At 36.4% G+C, this 22,599-nt stretch overlaps 1 protein-coding gene across 2 annotated transcripts; it reads left to right on the top strand.

The window, feature by feature from the left end:
* Positions 1-184: 184 nt before the first annotated feature.
* On the top strand, positions 185-22,514 carry LOC110462772 (peroxisomal targeting signal 1 receptor-like). 2 transcript variants are annotated; one of them, XM_021516924.1, is made up of 17 exons: positions 185-271; positions 2,698-2,823; positions 3,411-3,452; positions 4,643-4,678; positions 5,406-5,529; positions 7,053-7,233; positions 8,367-8,514; positions 9,256-9,375; positions 11,131-11,252; positions 11,769-11,826; positions 12,735-12,878; positions 13,771-13,841; positions 14,096-14,281; positions 17,638-17,716; positions 18,628-18,714; positions 19,167-19,324; positions 20,048-22,514. In XM_021516924.1, exons 2-17 carry the CDS (start codon positions 2,728-2,730, stop codon positions 20,247-20,249), a joined length of 1,854 nt encoding a protein of 617 aa, XP_021372599.1. In that variant the 5' UTR covers positions 185-271; positions 2,698-2,727; the 3' UTR covers positions 20,250-22,514. The 2 variants fall into 2 exon arrangements, with proteins under 2 accessions (XP_021372599.1, XP_021372600.1); XM_021516925.1 differs by lacking the exon at positions 9,256-9,375.
* Positions 22,515-22,599: the final 85 nt, after the last annotated feature.

Here is a 22,599-nt window from a genome sequence, read left to right on the forward strand (position 1 = left end):
AATAAGTAGACAATATATCAATCTGATAATGCTATACACAACTTACACAATATCGAGACCATGTAGTACTTTGTACATATGATTTACTTCCAGATGAAAAATATGTTGCATCTGTATAATTTTAGAACTATGTTTTTATAAAATGTGAAGCGCTCCGGAACGCGTATGTACACCCAATCTTCGAAGTTGTTTGGTCATTTTGTGAACGATGGACCCTCAACATGGTGAATGAAGGTGTTTCGTACTTTACGAAGAATTGGGCACCCTTTTGGTAAACATTGTAGTGTTTAAATCAGTATGTTTATACATGAGCGCGTAGTTTTCTTCCAAATAACATCAAATTATTTTTTATCCGGAATTGTAACAGGGTCATGAATAACTTTGTTGACAGGTCGCGGATCGGTAGCACAGGTTGTTGACATGTATACAGTAGCTTTATTTATTTTTAATAATGATACAACATTCTGATGGCAATATTATCACACTAAATGTAAGCAACATAGCCTCGTGGACGATTTTACTCCACCTTTCATAATTATTTACAGGATTTCAGACACTTGTTAACGTTATGTAGAGTTGTATGACGGGAGGTGACAAAGTTTACAATGGAGGCGATTCTCACCCTAACATAAGTGTGACAAAACAGTCTTGCAATGAAGACTTATCCTTTAGTGGCAATAAATAACTCACCATAAGAACGTCACCACTAAACGATAATGTACATCTCTCTGCTATTTGAACTCCAAAACAGTCTCTCTTCCTGTCAATTTTGTATTTCCTCTGGAACACTGTTTGGCAGTACAATCAATCCCTAGCTGCAATAACGTAGCTTTCTGACGACGAGACATTTTTTATATATATTGCATGGCAGAGCATAGGCAGGGCATAAATATTAGTTCTATACAATCGCATACACGTTCTAACATACTACTCTTTGTTCACCCCTGCAGACAGGGGATTGAGAAAATATTGTACCACCGTTACCCACAGTCTGCATGTTGTAAGAGGCATCTAGCGTGGGAACTGCACGCTACAGAATTCGGGATACGCTTTTCACTGTAACCTACATAGTTTTTAGCTTTTGGAGATGTCTTGATTGTATTTCATTTACTTATTTGATAATGTTCATCTGGTTGCACTTAAATTGATTAAAAGTCCATTATTTACACATTGATAAGTTATGGCGGTATAGATAATGTTACTCGCACATTATAAATTGACTAACAGTTTTATTTCTATCTGAACACACGTTTAGTATATTTTTATACACATACTATATAAAGTTCACACTTTTTTTATTTGTTCCCGAACAATCTGTAAAAGTATAAATATTTTAAAAACACATGTGGTGTCCATGGTATTAATTGTAAAAACGGGCCCGGAATTTAGACCTGTTGGTAATGAAATGGTAATTATGTTTTGAAGCTGTTCAGGTACATTGCTGTGGCAATCACTTCTGGAAGACTATTCCATACATGTTGTTATTGTTCTGTTACTGAAGACATTTTTGTTTACTTCAAGACGAAACGGTTTCTTGAACAGCTTTATTGGATGCCCCCTGGTCCCCACATTTGATGCCAGTTTACACATATTTTCATGGTCTACATGCATGGTCGATGTTATATAGGATCTTTTAGAGTTCGATGAGGTCTGCTCTCTCCCTTCTATATTCGACTGTAAGCAGTCCCATTTTTTCGTAACCTTTCATTGTATGGTAGGTTTGATATATTTCTATCTGTTTTGTGGCCCTTAATTCTTTGTACATTTTCAATGGAGATTTTCCATTTACGACCACTTGTTTCATGTCACTTACAGTATAGAAAACCCTGTATCCATGTGTACCTGTTATAATTACTTGGGGACACATAAGCGACCAAAATATATCTGCAATGTTATGGATCTTTATATATTCTCTCTATACTTCTTAATAACTGTTTTGCTTCCTTGTGCTTTGCTTAGCAATACCTCAATTTTGGTATTAGTAATGAACATTTGCACAAGTTGGAAAGGCAGTGGGTAACCTGTCCCCAGGCCCAGTCGTTATAATTCCCTACTGAATGTTCAGCTCGAAATAACTTTCTTATTTGAATTTGTTTTTGATGGGGCACAGAACCTCTATACAAAATTATAACACAAAACACTTAGTCAGAAAAAAACACATTTCATATACTGTACAAATGTACCCTTTTGCCTATAGCTACACATAGTAAAATTTTGCATGTGAATACCTCTTCGATTGGCAGAATGTGACCGCCCTATACTGAAACTGTGCCAAAATATAGAGTTGTGGCCCTTTCTTCTCTGAAAATCACTTTGTCATTTATTTCATATACCCTGTAACCTACATACAATCACCAAATTCTATATAGGAGTATGTCTTCCCACTATGCACAGTTTAATGGCATGTTGTACATTCTTAATACCAAAGTTTGTCTTGGGTTGGGGTATAATGGAGAAATATTATTCTGCGACTTCACAATACCTTGCCTTGTTGTATAGGCTGATATTATATACCACAGTGCATTACTTGATATATTTAGAATGAAAGTCATATAAATTAGGTATGAAAATTTGAAACTTGATAAAAAAAACCAAGTATCTTTATACGTATACATACTATCAAGCAATTTTAATGTTATTTCTGATGCAACTTTTCTTTTGCGATCTTTCAAGACATATATTTTTTTTGTCCATCAGAGAATTACATAATCATTTGCTGAAACAAAGATGGCAATGCGAAACCTTGTGGAAGGGGAGTGTGGAGGGGCCAACTCCTTGATGAAGTTGACAAGTCATTTCACTCAGGACAAGGCAATGAGACAGGTATGGTTGAAATTTACAAAAGGTTCATTATTTTATATAGAACACTATACATATCAAGTTTCTTGAGTGTCATAATCTATAGTGCGTGGGGTCTTAAAGTGGGAGGAAACCAGAGTACCTGGAGAAAACCCAGTGCACTTGATAATGATCAGTCAGAAAGATGTTTGTGTATTTTCTTTGTGCTGTTACATTAAACTTAGATGTACATATGTCAATGCTAATAGACTTCATTTGCTTTACTAATATGATCAAACTGAATTCTTAACCATTTCTGTTGAAAAATTCATGTAAGTATTTACGTACTAAGTTGATTGCTGGATACCAGGTTTCTCAGTTGGTTAGAGTTTAGAGGTCAGATATAACAGGGGTAAACGTGAGGCCAGACAAGGATTCAAATCAGAGACTTTTGAACCAAGGGAGCTAACTGGCAATCAACCCAGTCCAGTTCTGCTAAATATATTGAAAATATGTAATATTATATTTTTTCCATATTGGTATAAAGACATCAATGTAAACCAAATAACAATGTGAAAAAGAACATATAAGTTTGTGTTAAAATTCAAATATTTGTTTTTGTTATTTTACAGGAAGGGCTTGTACCTGGTAGACCACCATCACATCTAGGAGTGGTAAGATTTCTACAGTATTACCATGCACACTCTTAGTAATATTGTACCTCTATGACATGTGTGTGGCAGAAATAGTGTAAACACTTATGAGATTAATATATTTAATCCTTCCATTTGATTGGGTGGGTATACGTATATTATCATCCACATCCATTCCATTCCGTCTTGATTCAATGTCATTTCTCAACCCTTTCACCCCTATGTAACTTTAGTAGACTCTACCATGCATTTAATATATGGATTAATCCATTATGGTCCACAGTGGTGAAAGGGTTAACAATCAAACTTAATAAAAACAGTCAAGTACAAGAATTTTTTTAAACAAAGGCCAAATATGAGAATGCCAGGATGAGATAGTATTTCAGGGTTCAAAGGTCAAGGTCAAGATCACTTTAGCTATTTATAGAATATTTTCAAACAATGGCCTAACTTGCATGGAATGTTAAACATTCATGTTTTACAGACATTTTCTAGATATTTATCAAAAATAAGAGGGTAAGAGAACATGGAAAAACACTTGAGAGAATATTTTCTTGCATACTAGACCGAGATATCCGCATTTCTGGCGGTGCTGGAAAATTCTATCCGACCCACAGTTCTGGATCGCTTACACACGCAGGCTGGCTGGGGTCATTGACGTCATTAACAATTGCCAATCCGTGCTGCATATGTAAATGATAAATGTGCAGAAAGTTTACAACTCTACTAGGAGAGCAGCTGTTTTTATGGGTTTTAGGCAAAAAGCAAGAAATAGAATCCATCCCTGATGGGAGGTAAGGATAAGGTTATTCAAACCCTCAGGATAAGATATTCAGCAAAAGACCCTCAGCAAAGCCTCAGGTCTCCAGCTAAATATTTTATCCCTTGGGTTTGAAAAACCTTATCCATACCTCACATCAGGGATAAATTCTAATAATCTGCTTGAGGAATAATTTCCAAAGAGAAATTCTGGAAGAATTGTCTTTGGTAATAAGACAAAGGAATAATTTCCTTGAGGGAGCACACGAGACAGAATTCCTGAAAGAAAATGTTTTGTGGTGAGGCATTGTAAATGATCAATTGAATCTTTGTTATCATTAGTTAGCATATACTGTTATTTTTTTCTTTCTGTCAAATTAATCTGTTAATAAAGTATGGATGTATGTATACGTATTGCTTAAAAATAATCGGTTTTGGTTCTACTTTTACAGGCAAATCGTCCAATCACCGAAATCTCTGAGCATGAGGTAAGTGGTATATGAACTTGAAAGATATTTCTAGATATATTAAGATACTATAATGGAATACTTAAAGTTATAACCATCACAGTACTTAACTTTATGTTAGGTTTTAATAAAATATCAATACATAAGACATATATGTCACCCTGGTAAAATACTAGCCACTTCCTACCGACTCGGCTAGGGAGAATTTATTTTTAGCTCATTCGGTAGAGTGTAAGACTAGTAAACCAGAGGTCCCGGGTTCGACTCCTGTCGAAGACATTGAAAAAAAAATTTCCTTGGTTACTTTTCAAAATATAGTGGCTGGAACATAGGGTGCTTTATTTGTGCAAGGGGCAGGTCCAAGGTCTACGTCGTAAGTACAACTCAGTCAGAATGTTGGAACAGAACATAACAACACTGGTACATACATTCTGAACTGATGACGTCACATACACTGTTTACCAGACGGGACAACACACGTGTATACAGACAGTTGATAGCACTCATTACTAATATACACACACCGGGTTACATATATTTATGTTTGTGAAAGATTGGTTACTGTTATAACTCTTACTGAAACAGAAATGTTAATTATGTAATTTCAAGATATTAATCTATTGAATTTGAATATATTTTTGTTAATACGGTTACAAACCTCACTGACTGTCATAAACCGATACAAACAGTTCAGTCCTATACTTTTCAAGATAAACTATTTAATTTGAATCACCTTTGTTTTTGGAAGATGGTGAATGAGTTTCTGTCGGGTCCACGGACATCCATGGCCCCACAAACGTTCCACATGGGAGGACTACTACAGGAGATGAGGGAGATTGAGGAGGCGGAACTGAAATACGCCCCTCAACGAGGCAAGTGTTACACCATAAATGCTTAGTACAGCTTTAATTTACCCTTGGCATGTAGCATTTTCAGAAGCCGAACAGAATTTTCCTGAATTTTTAGCCTGATTAATGTCAAATAGACCTGTACTTTAAAACCCAAGAGTCCGAGCTAAAAAAATACTCTCGGGAATCTACCAAAAATTCTGTATAGGATATGGAATAGTTGGTTTATTAGGTCACCTGAGCTTTAGCTCAGGTGACCTATTGCTATCCGTTTTCGTCCGTCGTCGTCCGTCGTCCGTTGTCCGTCGTCCGTCGTCCGTCGTACGTCGTCCGTCGTCCGTCGTCCGTTAACATTTTACATTTCAAACTTAAAGTCAAGTTCTGCTGGGCCGATTGAACTGAAAGTTGATAGGAATGATCGCCTCATGGTCCTGACAAAGTGTTGTTATTTTTCGGGTCGATCAGAAATCCAATATGGCCGCCACGGCCGCCATTTTGAAAACCTATTTCAAACTTAAAGTCAAGTTCTGCTGGACCGATTGAACTGAAAGTTGGTAGGAATGATCGCCTCATGGTCCTGACAAAGTGTTGTTATTTTTCGGGTCGATCAGAAATCCAATATGGCCGCCACGGCCGCCATTTTGAAAACCTATTTCAAACTTAAAGTCAAGTTCTGCTGGACCGATTGAACTGAAAGTTGGTAGGAATGATCGCCTCATGGTCCTGACAAAGTGTTGTTATTTTTCGGGTCAATCAGAAATACAATTTGGCTGCCATGGCCGCTATTTTGCTACTAAGTTCTAATAGGCCGATCTCACTTAAAATTGGTCTAGGAATGATCAGCTCATGGTCCTGACAAAGTTAAGTTAACATTATACTATTTTTTACTCAAATTGGTACATATTTCAACAACAAAAATAAATACTATAGACTCAGGTGACCGTTAAGGCCCATGGGCCTCTTGTTAACATAGCAATTAATTTGATGACATTTTGTATTCAGTTGATATCTTTTTGACTCTTGAGCCGTTTTCTATTAAATGGTTGAACCGGTTGGACCACAGTTGTTCGTTTATTATATAAGGTTGGACCTAGTAATCTGATGCTGCTTTCGGGCGAACCTTGACAAAGCCTTCCAAGGTCCATCAGGATTTATACCCAAAAAGGTTTCATTTAAAAAGGGACGTACCGGTTGTTCCGCATAAAGGAACAGGCCCTTGTTAAGACCAATGGTCAATCTTGTGTAAGAGTTCTTTTTTTAATACAAAGTTCTAGGATACCACATATTTATATAAATTGTCAAGTCTGATGGTTAATCTATTTTTTTCGTTTGAGTTCTTAATAGAAAATTTACATTTTAAAAAATGTATAGACTCAAACAAAAAAGATAGGACCATAAATACTTCTTTAAATATAACAACAGGTGTTTCAATTGTAAGACACATGTTATTGATCATCATGCTGAAATACACAGACTTTAAAATGTTTGAATGTTTCCAATACAAACAATGATAGTTTTATTACTTAAACTGTGTGTATGTCAAACAGCCCTAGGAATAGCAGAGTTGGCCTCACAAGATAGTTGGGCCTCTGAGTTTCTGACTGATGGTAAGGAGTCTGGCCACCATGAATGGTCAGATGAGTATATGTCCCAGAAACCAGCGATTCTACCTCCCACAGATGTTAAATGGGCTGAAGACTATCTCGACCAATCCGAGCACAGGCCCTGGTTTGTATTAAATTATCTGTAAAGTCATTAATATACGATAAAAATAATATTATGACTACCTGTTGGCTGTGAGAAACATAGAGTCATTGGCCTGTGAATACATTTTGATAATGGCTGTAGAGCCACTGCACCATGCCAGTTTGGAAGTTAATAGCTGTCAAGCCTCCCTCATTAGGGGGGAGACTCCCTCATTTGACCAATATTTACCAATCTCCCTTGAAACTCCCCTTATTCAAGTCCAAACTCACACAAACTCAATATCTACATTCTGTGGTCAAATGATCTCCTAGTTACTGCAGGTTGTGTGTAATGTATCAGATGAATGCTTTTTGGAATTATTTTAATACATAAAAAGGGAAAGATAAATGGAGCGCAGCATTTTCAGTCACCTTTCACACATTTTCTCCCTCAGTGAACATGTGGAATGAGGGAGATCTCCCTCATTGGAGGTTTCAGGGGTTGACACCTATGGTAGTTGTGATCAGAAATAGGGTCTTGTCTTTAGTGTCTCATAGCTTTTCTTTCTGATTGAATCTCAGAATATCTAATACACCATACACAATTCCGTTTTATGTGAAATGTATGAACCACTGGTATATAATACGCTTCCAAATTGGATCAGAAATTTAAGTTGTTAGGGACTGTAGTTTCTCCCATGGTCAAGTTCGTAACTTTGCCAGTAAAAGAGAGGCGAGAGTTTGTAGTTCTATGGCAGTTACTCAAAGTTTGTACGCATAACAATTGAATGGCATTGTTTCAATGTTCATTCCAAATTTTCGATGTTTAGTGTCTGTAAAGTCATTGTGAACAAGATTTTTGGAACAGCGTAATGTCGTCAAAATGTTTGCTTCTGACAGTTGTCTTACGTTAATGAAGGCAAGAGGAGAAGCTTCAAAATGACCCTGATCAAATAGTGTTCATAGCCCTATGAACCCAAGTTCGTCTGTTCATGCTTATAGAGGAACTCGCAGTGGAAATGTAAATATAACCTTAAGAGGTATGATATCTCCAACTACATTGATTTCTGTGTGTGTTGGCTATCCAGAGCATCTTCCTCTCTTGAATTATTAAGTTAGGATAGGAATACACTGTTATTTAATTGTCTGCATTTTATAAAACTGATGTCTTTACAGGACAGAAGAATTTGAGAAAGAGTTGATATTGGATGATACCAAGTGGGTTGACGATTTCAACACAGAACAGTCCAACGATGCTGAGTTATCTCAGACAGCCAAAGAATTTGTAGGAAGTATCGACGACCCCAAACTTTCTAACTCTGAGGTAAGTTATATATGATACACCGCCAAAAATGTTTCATACTTTACTGAACTCAAGTCTTAAGTGTTGTTGTTTACTTTAAAATCTCAATAATAATAACAATAGCATAACTACATGTTTTCAGGATTTCCTTTCAAGTTTGAAGTAAGAGGCTGAAACCATTTATAGTTATTGAGACCCTTGCTGATTGTTTTGTTGTTTCATGAAGCAAAATTAAAGGAATTTAGACAAACTGTTCCCTGCTTTTTAGTCCTTCTCATTGAGTATATACACAGAATACCCTGTTTTCCTGTCAATCATTTTCTGTACATTCCAAGCATTTCCTTTAACCCAATAGCTACCATCACTTGAATTACCTTGGTCCCTCTTGAAGATCCATTCTCACCTTTTCATTTATGGGATGCTTTTATGCCTAGCATTCATCTCATTTGCTTATGTATGATCTTGATAACCAAACAAAATGGTCAAAAGATACAGATAGTATACATAGTTTCTTCAATATGATTAGCTATAGAAAAATCTCTTGACATAAACTGTATTTCTTTTTTTTTTTCAACAATACTACCTTGATATATTGAAAACCCTTTTGATATTGACAATTTTCTTTGTCATTGATGTCTATTGAACAAAAAAAGGGTATCTAGACAAAACTTTCCCATTTAAAACTTGTCTTATAAGAATGGCGAATTGATAAAATTGAATTGAGTAAGTTCCACCTGACATGGTATACAAATTTGTCCTCAGTTTATGAAGTTTGTGAAGAGGATAGGCGATGGAGAAATAACGATAAAAGATAACGAAGTTGTAGAGAAATCTCCTATGGATCGGGCCGACGATTGGGCCCAGGAGTTTGTGACACATCAGGTACCTCTTCCTTCCCGCTTACCTCGCCACATTTAGCTTCTTTTTTCTTTGTTTCTCCTACACCTTGCCTAGCTCATCCTTTTTGCTTGCCCTGCTCAACTTTTCTTATTTTTCTTTTACAATGAAACTTGAGGCATTTTCATTTCATTACTAAAATGTACTGTGTCTGGAAACTTTTGCCCAGACAGAGTTTTGCCCATTACTGTGGAAATCCTTATTTACCCAGTATTAATTTCACCCTTACATTTAATTACTGTACACATAACAGTGTTTACTCATGTTTGCTGTAGTGATGAATTTGTCCTCATTATGGAGGACAAAAAAGGCGAAAGCTGAACTGTGGTGAACATTTCCCGGTGTACATGACGTTATCCATTTTCTGCATTGTAATCAGACAGATATATTGGTTAGCCTGTGGCCTAAAGTATTCATTGTTATACTCCAAATATTATACATTCAAAATATTTCAATATTTCTGTGGAGGATTTAAAGATTTTTCCAAACCCCCTAGTATTGACTGTTATATTAGTGTATGCATCCATAGGAAAAATCTTTTGTACAAGATATCTCACAAATTTGAAAACAGATTTAGTTTGATGTACACCATTGTGTGATAACCTTGAGTTCTATTCCTGATTAAATTTTGGTGGTTTATAGGTCAAGTTCAAGGGGTCAAAGTTCATACTTGACCAATTAAGGGGGATTGGGTTATATCCGTTAGAGTAACTGCTTAATTCTGTTCTTATCTTTTGGCTTCAGTTGGAATTGAACTGTGTTTGCTTTTCATAGCTCCTTCGATTTCTGTCTTTGTAGATCTCCAATATCCAGTTGTCCTCAACTACTCCCTACCTTCTAGTTTGCTTACACTAATGTCACTCTTTAGCCAAAAAACAAATTATGCATGCTTTAAGTAACATGACTGGAAAAAATAGGGAAGGTTGGTCAGGTTTTTTTTTTTTTTTGGAAGGGGTCCCTGAGGGGTTGATATAAGAAATTACAAAAATGTTAGGTCTTTCAAATAATAAAGGATTTAAAATTGGTTTTGATATACATATATATAGTTGCCTTGGTTGTTTGTCCATCAAATTTGTTTGCATCAGGTGGACAAGTTATCCCAACACTGGATGGAGTGCATCCGAGTGAGATAAAATAGTTAGGGTCAGTCTGAGTACTTGAAACATACATTTGTTTTTTGCGCCTTACAGCATAATACTTCAGTAATTTATATAGTGCAATGTTTTTGTCTCTCTGTATAGGTAGCATTTCTTTTAAATTGTTTATTTGTCAGTGTTTCATTCATTGGCTGTTGATAATTATAGGAAAATATAAGTGTTGTATCTTCTCAATTAGAACTGTGCAAGTAAATTTTCATGTCTTGACTCCTCAAATATTTTTCAGATGTGGAAAATGCAATGTTAGCAATGTTGGTGCAATAGATATTTAACATAGTTAAATTGATTGGGAAACACTAATATGTATTTAACCTTTTCACCCCTAAAGTCAAAATTGAACCATACCATATTAAAGACTGGGCAAGTCCAGTTTGAAAATGTAGGGGAGTGAATGAGTTAAGATAATATATAGCCGCAAAAGAGTGAGTTTAGTTGAAATATTGATTTGAAATATGGAAAAATAAAAATTCTGCCAACATGTTTTTAACTTATACCAATCTACCCTACTTTTTCCGAGGATGATAGTGGAAACACAAGTAATTTTATTTTCTGCCTAATGATTACTGTACGTTTAATCCTGTAGACTGCTGGGAAGTCTGTTGTTGACCAATGGGAGGAAGAGTTTGCAGAGATGGCAGGAAGTAGAAACACATCGGATGAGGACTTCTGGGAAAAATTACAACAACATTGGGAGGACGTGGATAAGTATGTATCTCTATATAAATATCTGCTGTAATATCAGTTCAAAAATTTGAAAGCGGGAGTTAACTTTTCTCATTAGTTAATATGGTATTACAACTTATTAAGGAAAATTATTTTCTTGACTCAAGAATTTACAGAATCATTGTTACTATAACCACTTTATGTTGTTATGACAAAGGAAGTATGAAATACAGTCAAACTTCCATAAATCAAACGTCAAGAATTCAAATTTCTCCATGCGTTAATCATATGGCAAAGTCAGAATTTGTTCCCCGTTGTAAAATACTATTTATATTCAATTTATGAATTATTGGATTTATGAATCAAACATTTATGAGTGGAATTTCTCCCTGTATCAAAACTACTATCAAGGTCAGATCATTAAATAAACATTGAAAATTAAAACTATTGAATGGAAGTAAAAAAAACACCACCCCAGCTATATTGTATATTTGAGTTGTTTGTTTCTGAGTTTGCCTTCAATGGTTCTATGTTAAATGTTTTTATTTGTGTCTACAGAACTAGAGAGGATGGCCATCCTTGGCTGACAGAGTTTGAACAGTCAGAACCATATAAGGTAACACGATCAACTCATTTTTTTTTTTTTTTTACAGATATATTTGATATTTCAGAAAATTACAAAAAAAAGTTTTTAACAGTCAACACATGAATCTGGAGGAGAGATCTTGATGTCAATATGTATGTTCTAACAGAAATCTTGATGTCAATATGTGTGTTCTTACAGAAATCTTGATGTTCTTACAGAAATCTTGATGTCAATATGTCTGTTCTTACAGTAATCTTGATGTCAATATGTGTGTTTTAACAGAAATCTTGATGTCGAAATGTCTGTTCTAACAGAAATCTTGATGTCAATATGTGTGTTCTAACAGAAATATTGATGTCAATATGTGTGTTTTAATAGAAATCTTGATGTCAAAATGTCTGTTCTAACAGAAATCTTGGTGTCAATATGTAAGTTCTAACAGAAATCTTGATTTCGAAATGGCTGTTCTAACAGAAATATTGATGTCAATATGTGTGTTCTAACAGAAATCTTGATGTCAATATGTCTGTTCTAACAGAAATCTTGATGTCAATATGTGTGTTCTTACAGAAATCTTGATGTCAATATGTGTGTTCTTACAGTAATCTTGATGTCAATATTTCTGTTCTAACAGGTATGTCTGTTTTAGTAGTGTAAGTTTGAACATTCTTTGACATTCAGTTTCTCAAATACATAATGACGGAAAATAAATTGACATGGAGTCCCTCATAGACACAAGTTTGATTGCTAATTTGATATTGAGTTGTGAATCTCAGGCCGCATTTAATTTATACCCGAAAATGTTACATTTAAAAATAGACCAACCGGTTGAACCAGATGCAGGAAAGAGGCGAAATACTCAAGGTTGAACAATTGTTCATGGTGAGACTCTCTAATACATGTTTGTTTAATAATTTTACTTTTTGTGCGTCTTTCAGGAATATGATTTTGAAAAAGAAAACCCCCTTCTTGACCACCCAGACCCCTTCCAGGCAGGCAAGGAGAAACTGAATGAGGGAGATATCCCTAACGCTGTCCTGCTGTTTGAGGCAGCTGTTCAGAAAAATGACCAACACATGGAGGTAAGCAAACTTACTAAAAGACTAGAGGAATGATGGGGTAACATTAACATTAGGTAAAAAAATGTATGTTTCAGGTAACATGACTGGAAAAATAGGGTGAGTTGATCAGGATTTGATTCCATCTTACTTTTTTTTAAGGGTAGGGGCTTATTTAAGGACAAATTTAGGAAATTTCAAAAATCACTAAAAACATTTTTTTAGGTCTTTTAAATAATGATATGGGATTTAAATTTGGTTTTGGTTTTGGTACCTGCCTATGAAGTAGGGGGGTATATATATAGTTGCCTCGTTTGTTCCTCCAAGCTATCCCAACACTGGATGGAGTACGTTCAAGTGAAATAAAGTTGTTAGGGTCGGAGGTAAAAACTAAGGTCTGGTACATGAAACGGGTTTTTTTGGCCTTAAGAACCTTATAAAACTCGGTAGACATCAAGTTGAGGAACTCAATGTCTAAGTGCCTTAATTCAGGAACTGAACAACTTTCGATTTTATCCTATCATGCTACTACAAAGCACCTGGATATTGCTGAGTAGCTAGGCAGTGTACATATTTCACACTCCTCGATACTCCAGGGGTTACGCTCACTTCCAGTCTCAGCACCCCTGGACTATATCATAGCAAAATTGAAGGCACACAGTAGGTTATTTGATTGGTTTCAGGTAAAAAATCCCGATCAATCGCTAGGCTGAAACCTGTCCTTTGCAGATTATAGTATTGAGGATAGACAGTACATTGTATCACAGCTGGTATTTAAGAATTGTTCAAAAGATGCATTTCAATCCCTATTGAGCTTATAAGCTATAGGCTTCGTACCACAATGGATTGACTGATAATTCTATACACATTTATTGCATTGCTGAAGTTTTATTTGATTGAATTCTTGTTTTTGCAGGCATGGCAATATCTTGGTACATCACAAGCCGAGAATGAACAGGAACCTGCAGCTATTGCTGCTCTCAAACGGTACCAGCAAATTTAAAAATGGTCAATTAAAAGCTGTTTCTGCTAAACAATTGTAAACCATCATATTTTTTGCTGTTCTCGGGCCTGTTATAAAAAGTTCAGGTAGTCATGAATTATTTTAATATATACCATTTAATGTTAGACTTTCACTTTAAGTCTTCAATTTGTTTCAACGATGACTTTCAGGATAATTATTAATTAGTTTGGCCTGACAAGTAATTGATATGATTTGGACTTTTGTTGTTGACCTCCAGGTGTCTGTCCCTGAGTCCTGACAATTTGACTGCCCTGATGTCCCTGGGTGTGAGCTACACAAACGAGTCCCTTGCCACTCACGCCTGCCACGCCCTGAAGGCCTGGCTGAAACACAACCCCAAATACACGGCCCTGATCCCAGGACAGCTGGATGAGGAACCCAAAGTCTCCTCATATGTGTCGAGGTAGGTCATTGGAAGGTCCTGAAGAAGGAATGTTTTCATTGGCTAGTCCAGAAGGAGGAGATATTTCATTGGTCAGTTTTATTGGAGTTATAACATTATTGTTGATATGTCGCAACAATCACTCTACGTCCTAGCTTTAGAGCTTAGCCCTTCGTCAGGGATTAAATGGTCCTAACCCTTACGTCACCTCCATTTTTGAATACATGAAGTGCTGTAGGAACTGTGTTATAAACATTTATCGTTGATAGGTTTCAATGTCCATTGGGTGGTCTCCTAGAAGTAATGTTTTTATTCTGGTTGTCTAATTGTTGTGGGAAGATTTTCTGCAATTACTACAATTAGTTGGTTTAGCTAAAATGGCAGGAATTGTATTTTTGTTTGTCATAAACATATAGCTAGAAAAGTACGTAGTAGATTTAAAAAACACATTGTCAGAAGATTTCTGAAGTCTGTTGTCAGGTCAGTTTCTGAGGACTGGTTTTATGACAGAAAATGGCCCTACTTCCGAGATGTGAGTGCCGTATGTCAGTCTGTCTATAAAATCTGGAGGGAAGTATCGTATTTGTTGGATGCCTTACAAGAATTACACCACATTACTAGAATCTCAAAATCCAAGATGTCTTCCAGTCAAAGGTCAAGTTTATTGCTGCCAGGAATAGAACATGAATATTATATTGTCAAATTTACATTGTAAGGCTTGTTCTTAATTGCCATTGTTCATTGTCATTATAAATATTAGTTTTTGGATACCATACATTAGACATGCCACAATTCCCAGATTCCAGAATTCAAGATGGCCACAATCCATTGCTTCTGATTGGTCAAGACATATATATAACGACTATAACTGTTATTCTATTGATATGATTGAGTTCATGGTACTTAGTGAATAACACCCTGCAGGTGGGGGATTGGGAAAAGAGTACACCTGCTGTTACCCACTGCATGTATCGTAGGAGGCGACTGATGTGGGAACCCCCTGCAGCATTGGGGACTTTCTTTGGTGTCCTCTATTTTGGGACACAAAACTGACCAAAATAAATCATTGCAATATTTGGGATCTTTATCTTTCTTTCTACTTCTAACTACCTTTTATTTCCTAGTGCTTTGCTTGGCCACACCTCACTTTTGGCCTTAATGTAGAGCATTCACCCAGGTGAGGAAGTCAATGGGGTCCGTCCCCAGGCCGGGACATACCAAAGTCCTTAAAAATGGTAGTTGTTATTCCCTGCTTAATGTTCAGCAATAAGGGGAATGACGACAACTAGTTCACCCGTTGTCAGTATAATGTGACCTTGCGGAATGCTGTGCTTGGTGCCTTCGGCATGGCATTTCAGTGAGTTTGCACCAGAAAGTCGGCATCAGATCTGCGCTATCACAAGGAGGCAAGCACACCAACATTTCCCTGTCTCCTGCATACACACACGCAAGTATGCATACACAACACACATGGAGGCACATCCTTAAATGACCTTATAGCTTTTAATAGGACGTTAAACAAAATAAAACCAAACCAAACTTTAGTGGATAATCTACATGTTGAATAAGGGCTTATATTATCTATATCCATTAAGTCCTGATAACTGACAAAGCTTCTGATCGGGCTATAACTTTCTGGTCTCTTGGTCTGCATTTATCCATATATACTAAGTGACTAAATTTATTATACTTAGTGAATATTCTACTTAGTGAATATTCTACATGGTGAATAAGGGCCTATACTCTTATCAGTGAATATTCTACATGGTGAATAAGGGCCTATACTATTATCAGTGAATATTCTACATGGTGAATAAGGGCCTATACTATTATCAGTGAATATTCTACATGGTGAATAAGAGCCTATACTATTATCTCTATCCGATAGGTCCAGATAGCTGCCGCGACTTCTGATTGGCCGAGACCTTTCAGCTATAACTTCTGTTCTGTTGGTCTGAGTTTATTAAAACTAAGTGGTAGATGGTTCTTTGCAAATAAAAGCTTGTGTAATGCATTGCTGTCCATATTTTGAAATCCAATACTGTTACTGTTGCTTCTGCTTCGCAATCATGGGGAATATGTATGATCAGGCACATGGCAGGGCCCTTGCTGACCTGTCAATGTCCTTGTTTCAAATATGTCTAAATTTTTCTCGCTTCTTCTGATTAAAGTAAGCTTTTTGAGTAGTTAAGTTTTCCCAATCGAAATATCTGTGATAAAAAAACTTTCAAAATTAAAATTATATCGTATTTTGGGCAGAAACACAGCCATACTTAACCCTGAGAGATACGCAGAATTCAGGTGAGCTGCTTTTTAAGACCAGCACATCCAACAAAAATTTATAATCAGATGAAAATTATAACATTAGTCCTCACACTCTGGTGACCTCCGATGACCTCTTAAATGACCTCTTGTGACTAGTGTTTCTGGTAACAAGTAATTAAATCACATTATTGGGAAAACTAGAATGTTACTTACTTACCGAGTAATTAAATCTTGACCAATGAAAAGATACTTTTCAAAAGAAGTAGCGTGAAATAGGAAATATTGAAATACAAACTTGAGAATTTATAAAAATGTGGACAGGTATCCAAACGTTCTGTGTAATAATAATCGCTATAACTGACATCATAATGCATCAGTAGAACCAGCACTGGTCTCCAGAGTGTCATTTGGTTTCAATGAAACAGACTTTAGCACTTAAAAAAGCATAGCTACAGGGGAATGATATGTATGTGCCAGAGTTTCTCCTGTCTCCTAAAAAAAATGAAAATTAGAAAGCAACTAGTTTAGAAAGAATCAGCCAAACTTGATCATTTCTGTCCTCTGCACTGCTTGTTATTTGTTCCAGCAAAGAACACAAACAATCCTTGCCTAACAGTTTAGCTCACCTTGCCTTCAGTAATTGTATTACAATGCTTGTATTTCTCATGGAGGTCCCAAGGGGATCAAACATTGTTGCAAGGAAGAAATAAAAAAAAAAAAGAACATCACTTGTTTAGATACGACGATTTTTGACATTCATTGTGGACACGACTAACGCTGCTTTCCAACAGCTCTTGTATCTCTTGCACAGCATCTCCATCAGTCATCCTTCAGTCCTTTCAGCATTTTCAGTATTTCATATCAGTTCGGTGGCAGAATCTTTGATGGATATTCTGATTATTTTCAGGATATCCACTTTAAACATCAATCTTGTTGTATTGCCACAGAATGACCTATATTTAACAATGTCCATATTACCGATCGAAGCATGAAGGGTTTCTGTTTTTGAACTCATTTTGATAAATCCTTACATCCTTATTATACATATGTATCTAGCTAAGGAGAACATTACAAAGTGTTATTATATATGTTATATATCTATTATATTACAGTGCGGAACACGGAGAAGTAAAGGACTTATATATACAGGCAGCTCGGCTGTTTCCTCAAGATATAGATGCTGATGTGCAGGTATATAAACAAAAGTTGGAGTATAACAGTGATGTACTTGTAACAGGAGAAAGAGAAATGTAAAGGCCAGACTGGGATTCCAACCAAGGATCCCCCGAACCATAGACAGACACTCTACAAATTCAGCTACCGTAGTCATAAACAATTGAGTCTGTCTAGTTCCGCTACATGCATATCACCCAGGGTTTTTACTGAAGAGTTATTTTTGCTTAAGCTGTTGATTGGCCTGTAGATTTTTTTTTTATCGTAATTTTTTTTAACACAATATGGGAGTGTTTGTCCCTCCATCTACTCTTGATTTCCGTAACATAAAATGCTTCACGTGACACACGATTTTAATGAAGCGTGGTAAGACTGAATTCAGTTTGAAGATGAGCACAAACTGTGTGTACCATTTACTAGCGTACAACATTACACTTGGCGAATGATTTCTCCACAAGTTAATTAGATATAACTAGAATCTTATGAAAATGTAGTAATATTTATTTTATACGATGTCATAGTATAGTTTTAAAGTTATTTTCTTATATTACCATTTCCAAGTAAAAGAAATAGGGGTGGCCATGGTGGCCAAGTGGTTAAGGCGTCTGACATTCTGCTACCAATAGCCCTCCACCACTGGGTCGTGGGTTTGAGGCCTATGTGGGGCCCTCCCCAGGTACTGGTCGGTGGTTTTTCTCCGGGAACCACGACTTTACTCCACCATCGAAACCTGGCAGGTCCTTAAATTACCGTAGCTGTTAATAGGACACAAAACACAAACAAACCAAATCCAAGTTATAATTCAATTTTTCGTACATTTTTATACTAGAGTGCACCAGAAGAATTCTAAGTACCCAGTGTTTCACATTGACATTTCACATAGGAAAGGCCTATATATATATTTCTGTACCTACCTGTTTGTGTTGTAGAGCGGCCTGGGAGTGCTGTTTAACCTCAGTGGGGAGTATGACAAGGCTGTGGACTGTTTCTCTGCTGCTCTACAGGTCAGGCCTAAGGTAAGTCTAAAGGACTAGCTGTTTTGTTACATAGCCACTTGATAATTAACGTGAAATTTTTCAATGAAATAATAGTAACTGAGACAAATTTTGTTCAATTGGAAAAGAAAGTATTGAATTAGTGCAAATATTCAGTAAGGGCTGTTCAAGAATTAACCACAGGGGAGGGCTGGGAGGCACTTTTCCAGAGAACCCACCACCGATGAAGTCTTAAAAAGTGATTTAATATAAGGAATGGTAGGCAGGTCTTGCATTTCAACCCAAAACCTATAATATATTAATACAGGTGCCTCCGACCTCCCCCCATACTATAAATTATGGAATAGTTTTAACTGAAATTTTCGTCATCTTTTTTTCTCTGACTAAAATATATTTATGTACAAGCTTATTCCATACTAGAGAATATTTGTTGCTGCAGTACGATAGTGATAAGACTGTTCCTTTACATGTAGGATGCGTTGCTATGGAACAAGCTAGGTGCTACCCTTGCCAACGGTAACCGTAGTGAGGAGGCTGTGGAAGCTTATCATCATGCCCTACAGATAGCGCCTGGCTACATACGGTCACGGTACAACCTTGGGATAGCCTGTATCAACCTAGGAGCTCACAAGTAAGTAGAGGGTATCGTAATATACAGAACAGTGCTGTTATTTTATCATCTGCATGGTAATAACATTTGACAGCAACCCGACTCAGATTTGGAATCAACTTGACTTGGAGCAGAGATTACCCTGGCGGGGGGGGGTTGAGTTAACCTGACCTGAAGCAGGGTTAAACCTGGCTCGGGCAACAGGTTATTAGTGTGCCTGACCAAAAGCAAGGGTTAATGTGGCTTAAGGGGTGAGTTTACCGACTCAGGGCAGGGTTTAACCTGGTTCTAGGGGCAAGTTCATTTGACTCGGGGCAGGGTTTAACCTGGTTCTAGGAACAAGTTCACCTGACTCGGGGCAGGGTTTAACCTGGTTCTAGGGGCAAGTTCACCTGACTCGGGGCAGAGTTTAACCTGGTTCTAGGGGCAAGTTCACTTGACTTGGGGCAGGGTTTAACCTGGTTCTAGGGGCAAGTTCACCTGACTCAGGGCAGGGTTTAAACTGCATCGGATCAGGAAACAACCTGACTGGGAGCAGGGTTAATAATTTAAACTCCCACTGGGCAAGTCCTGGAAACTGGAATTGTGCTCTAAAAGTTTGGCTGTGTATCAGTCCATCACATTTTCTTGTGGACTTGGCCTTACAACCTTTTAGTGTAATGAGCAAAGATGTGTTTATTGTAAAGATATTTGACAGAATTGGACACATTTTATTTATAGTAAATTGATATTTTGTCTTTACAGGGAGGCAGTGGAACATTTCTTGACAGCCTTAAATATGCAGAGTCAAAGCCACGGACTGAAAGATCCACAGTTTGTTATGTCAAAAAACATTTGGAGTACACTACGTATGGCTGTGTCCTTGATGGGGCGACCTGACCTTTATGAAATCTGTGATAAAAATGACTTAGAACGATTGAAACAAGAATTTGGCGTGGGATCTTGATATCAGCAATGCTCAGTGTCAGATGGTATCTGTAGGACTTCTGGGACAAAACACAACGCTCAAGACAGTCTGGAATGTTTGCCAGGAGTCCTACGTCTGATGCTCAGCGACTGAAGGAAAAACTTTGACGATGATGCTGGTGTTTGTTATTATAGTTAGTCAGTTAGTCTGACTGGAACTGTGAAACATCTATGTGTAGATGTTACCGTGGACCTGTGGAACATCTGTGTGTAGATGTTACCATTGATCTGTGGAACATCTGTGTAGATGTTACTGTGGACCTGTGGAACATCTGTGTGTAGATGTTACCGTTAGATGCATGTTACCATTGACCTGTGGAATGGCCATTTATGAATGCTTCAGTTGTTTTAGGACATCATCTCTATTTTAAGTTATAATTGGTTTTAAGAGATAATTATCCAAGACACAATGATAACGAAAAAAAGGTTCATGTTATTTCATTTCATTTTGTTTTTATATGTACTAGTAATTTTCAGGCAGTGATGATGTCTGATCAATTGAGTTATGAAATCTTGCCTGTCAATTAACATGTGTCTTGCTGTCATCATTCACAAAACCGACCTCCCATCACCCTCCCTCCTCCCCACCCCACTACACATTCAGTTGTAACTACCATCTTAATTAAGATTTAACCTAAGAGATATACATGAATATAATATAGAAACAGTTTTGCTGACTACTGGTTTACCTCCCTTTAGATAAATATGAACTTTTGTTTTACAATTATGAAACATTTTTTTTTAACTTATATCAATCATTCTTGTGGACAAAAAATTGTTGAAACTAAATATTTGCATATTTAATTGGAGATCCTGGATTAGTCTTATTATTTGTCAGCTTTGTTTTTTATTATTTTTCGTTTAGACTCTGGACAATCTGTGCTGGGATGCAAATATGATAGCGTTAAATATTAATAATGTTTTAATATCGTGCATTTTCTGAAAAGCATTTTTCAAGATCTCAAAATTTGACACAAGTCCTATACTATTGAAATCTAAGCCTTGTGAAGGAAAATCATGATAAAACAGTATATATGTAGTCAAAATAGGACAAAGGCTAGTCATCTAGTCAATTATGTCAATTTAACACCGTTTTAAGCACTATATGCTTCTTAAGGCGTATCCTTGTAGAATCATCGGTCCGGAAACACAATATTTCCTAGCTAGTGTTCATCATGTCCGAGTCTTTGGTGTTGCCCTGTAAGAAATTCGGTCACAATTTGTGTCAGATTTTGATTTGAATCATCAGGGTCCGGACATCTGAGTTTGTATTGTGTCTGTCCATGTCCAGAGCTTTGTTTGATTGGAATCCTGGTCTGACCTATTGCATTTGTCCACTATCTGACTCACACTTGCAATTGCCTGTATCTACATGTGGTGTTGATAGTTTTTCTGATGCAACTTCTCACATTACAGGTAGATCCTGTATTTCTCATCAGATCAGTATAAAAAAAATATCATATTTTCTTCCTGCAGATCATGAAGACTTCATGTTTTATATATTATGGTATGTTAATTCAAACATTTTAGATTCATAATTCTATACATCTCTTTATAATGCCAAATGTTTACCTGTCAGATGTGGCAGTATAACAAGGTTATGCTGTTTATGTACAGCCCTGTACTTGTTATGTTACCGGTCAGATGTGGCAGTATAACAAAGTTATGCTGTTTATGTACAGCCCTGTACCTGTTATGTTTATTTTAATGTCGGATTTACCTGGTAAAGGTATTGTACATGTATAAGGGCAAGTTTCTAATGTGATCACTATCCAAGAGTTACTTAATTACGATAAACAGTTAAACTTGTGATATTTATGTAGTCTTTGGTAAATGTGGCTAAACTCATATTTGCCAGATGTTTTAAATAATTAACAGCCTCAGCGATTAATTAATTAGAAAAGTAATTAAACACGCTATATTTTTTTGGTAATGAATATGGATATCCAAGATATTTCAAATACCAGTTATTATATTTGATTGATGGTTTTTATTCAGTAATCAGTTTAAAAGGAAAAACATATTTACATGGTAGCATTTAGTGTTGTTTGTCCTTTAATTTGATTCAAATGTGTATGGTAATTTATGAATGAATGAAGTCTACTAAATTTGACAAATTGCAGGTTTTAAAATTCAATTAACTGTCCGAGTGGCCTGATCACATGCTGTGCAGAGGAATACACCTAAATGTTATGTGTATACAAATCATGAATTAATTGAATACAAGTTTATCTTTACCAATGGTGCAGGTGTTTTTTGTATCAATATATTATGTTCAACATTTTCTTACTTTGTCCTTGGATTTCGTAGTTTGTGATCCTCTGTATACA

Source organism: Mizuhopecten yessoensis, unplaced genomic scaffold, assembly GCF_002113885.1.
Source record: "Mizuhopecten yessoensis strain PY_sf001 unplaced genomic scaffold, ASM211388v2 scaffold10829, whole genome shotgun sequence".
In the NCBI taxonomy this organism is placed as follows: domain Eukaryota; kingdom Metazoa; phylum Mollusca; class Bivalvia; order Pectinida; family Pectinidae; genus Mizuhopecten; species Mizuhopecten yessoensis.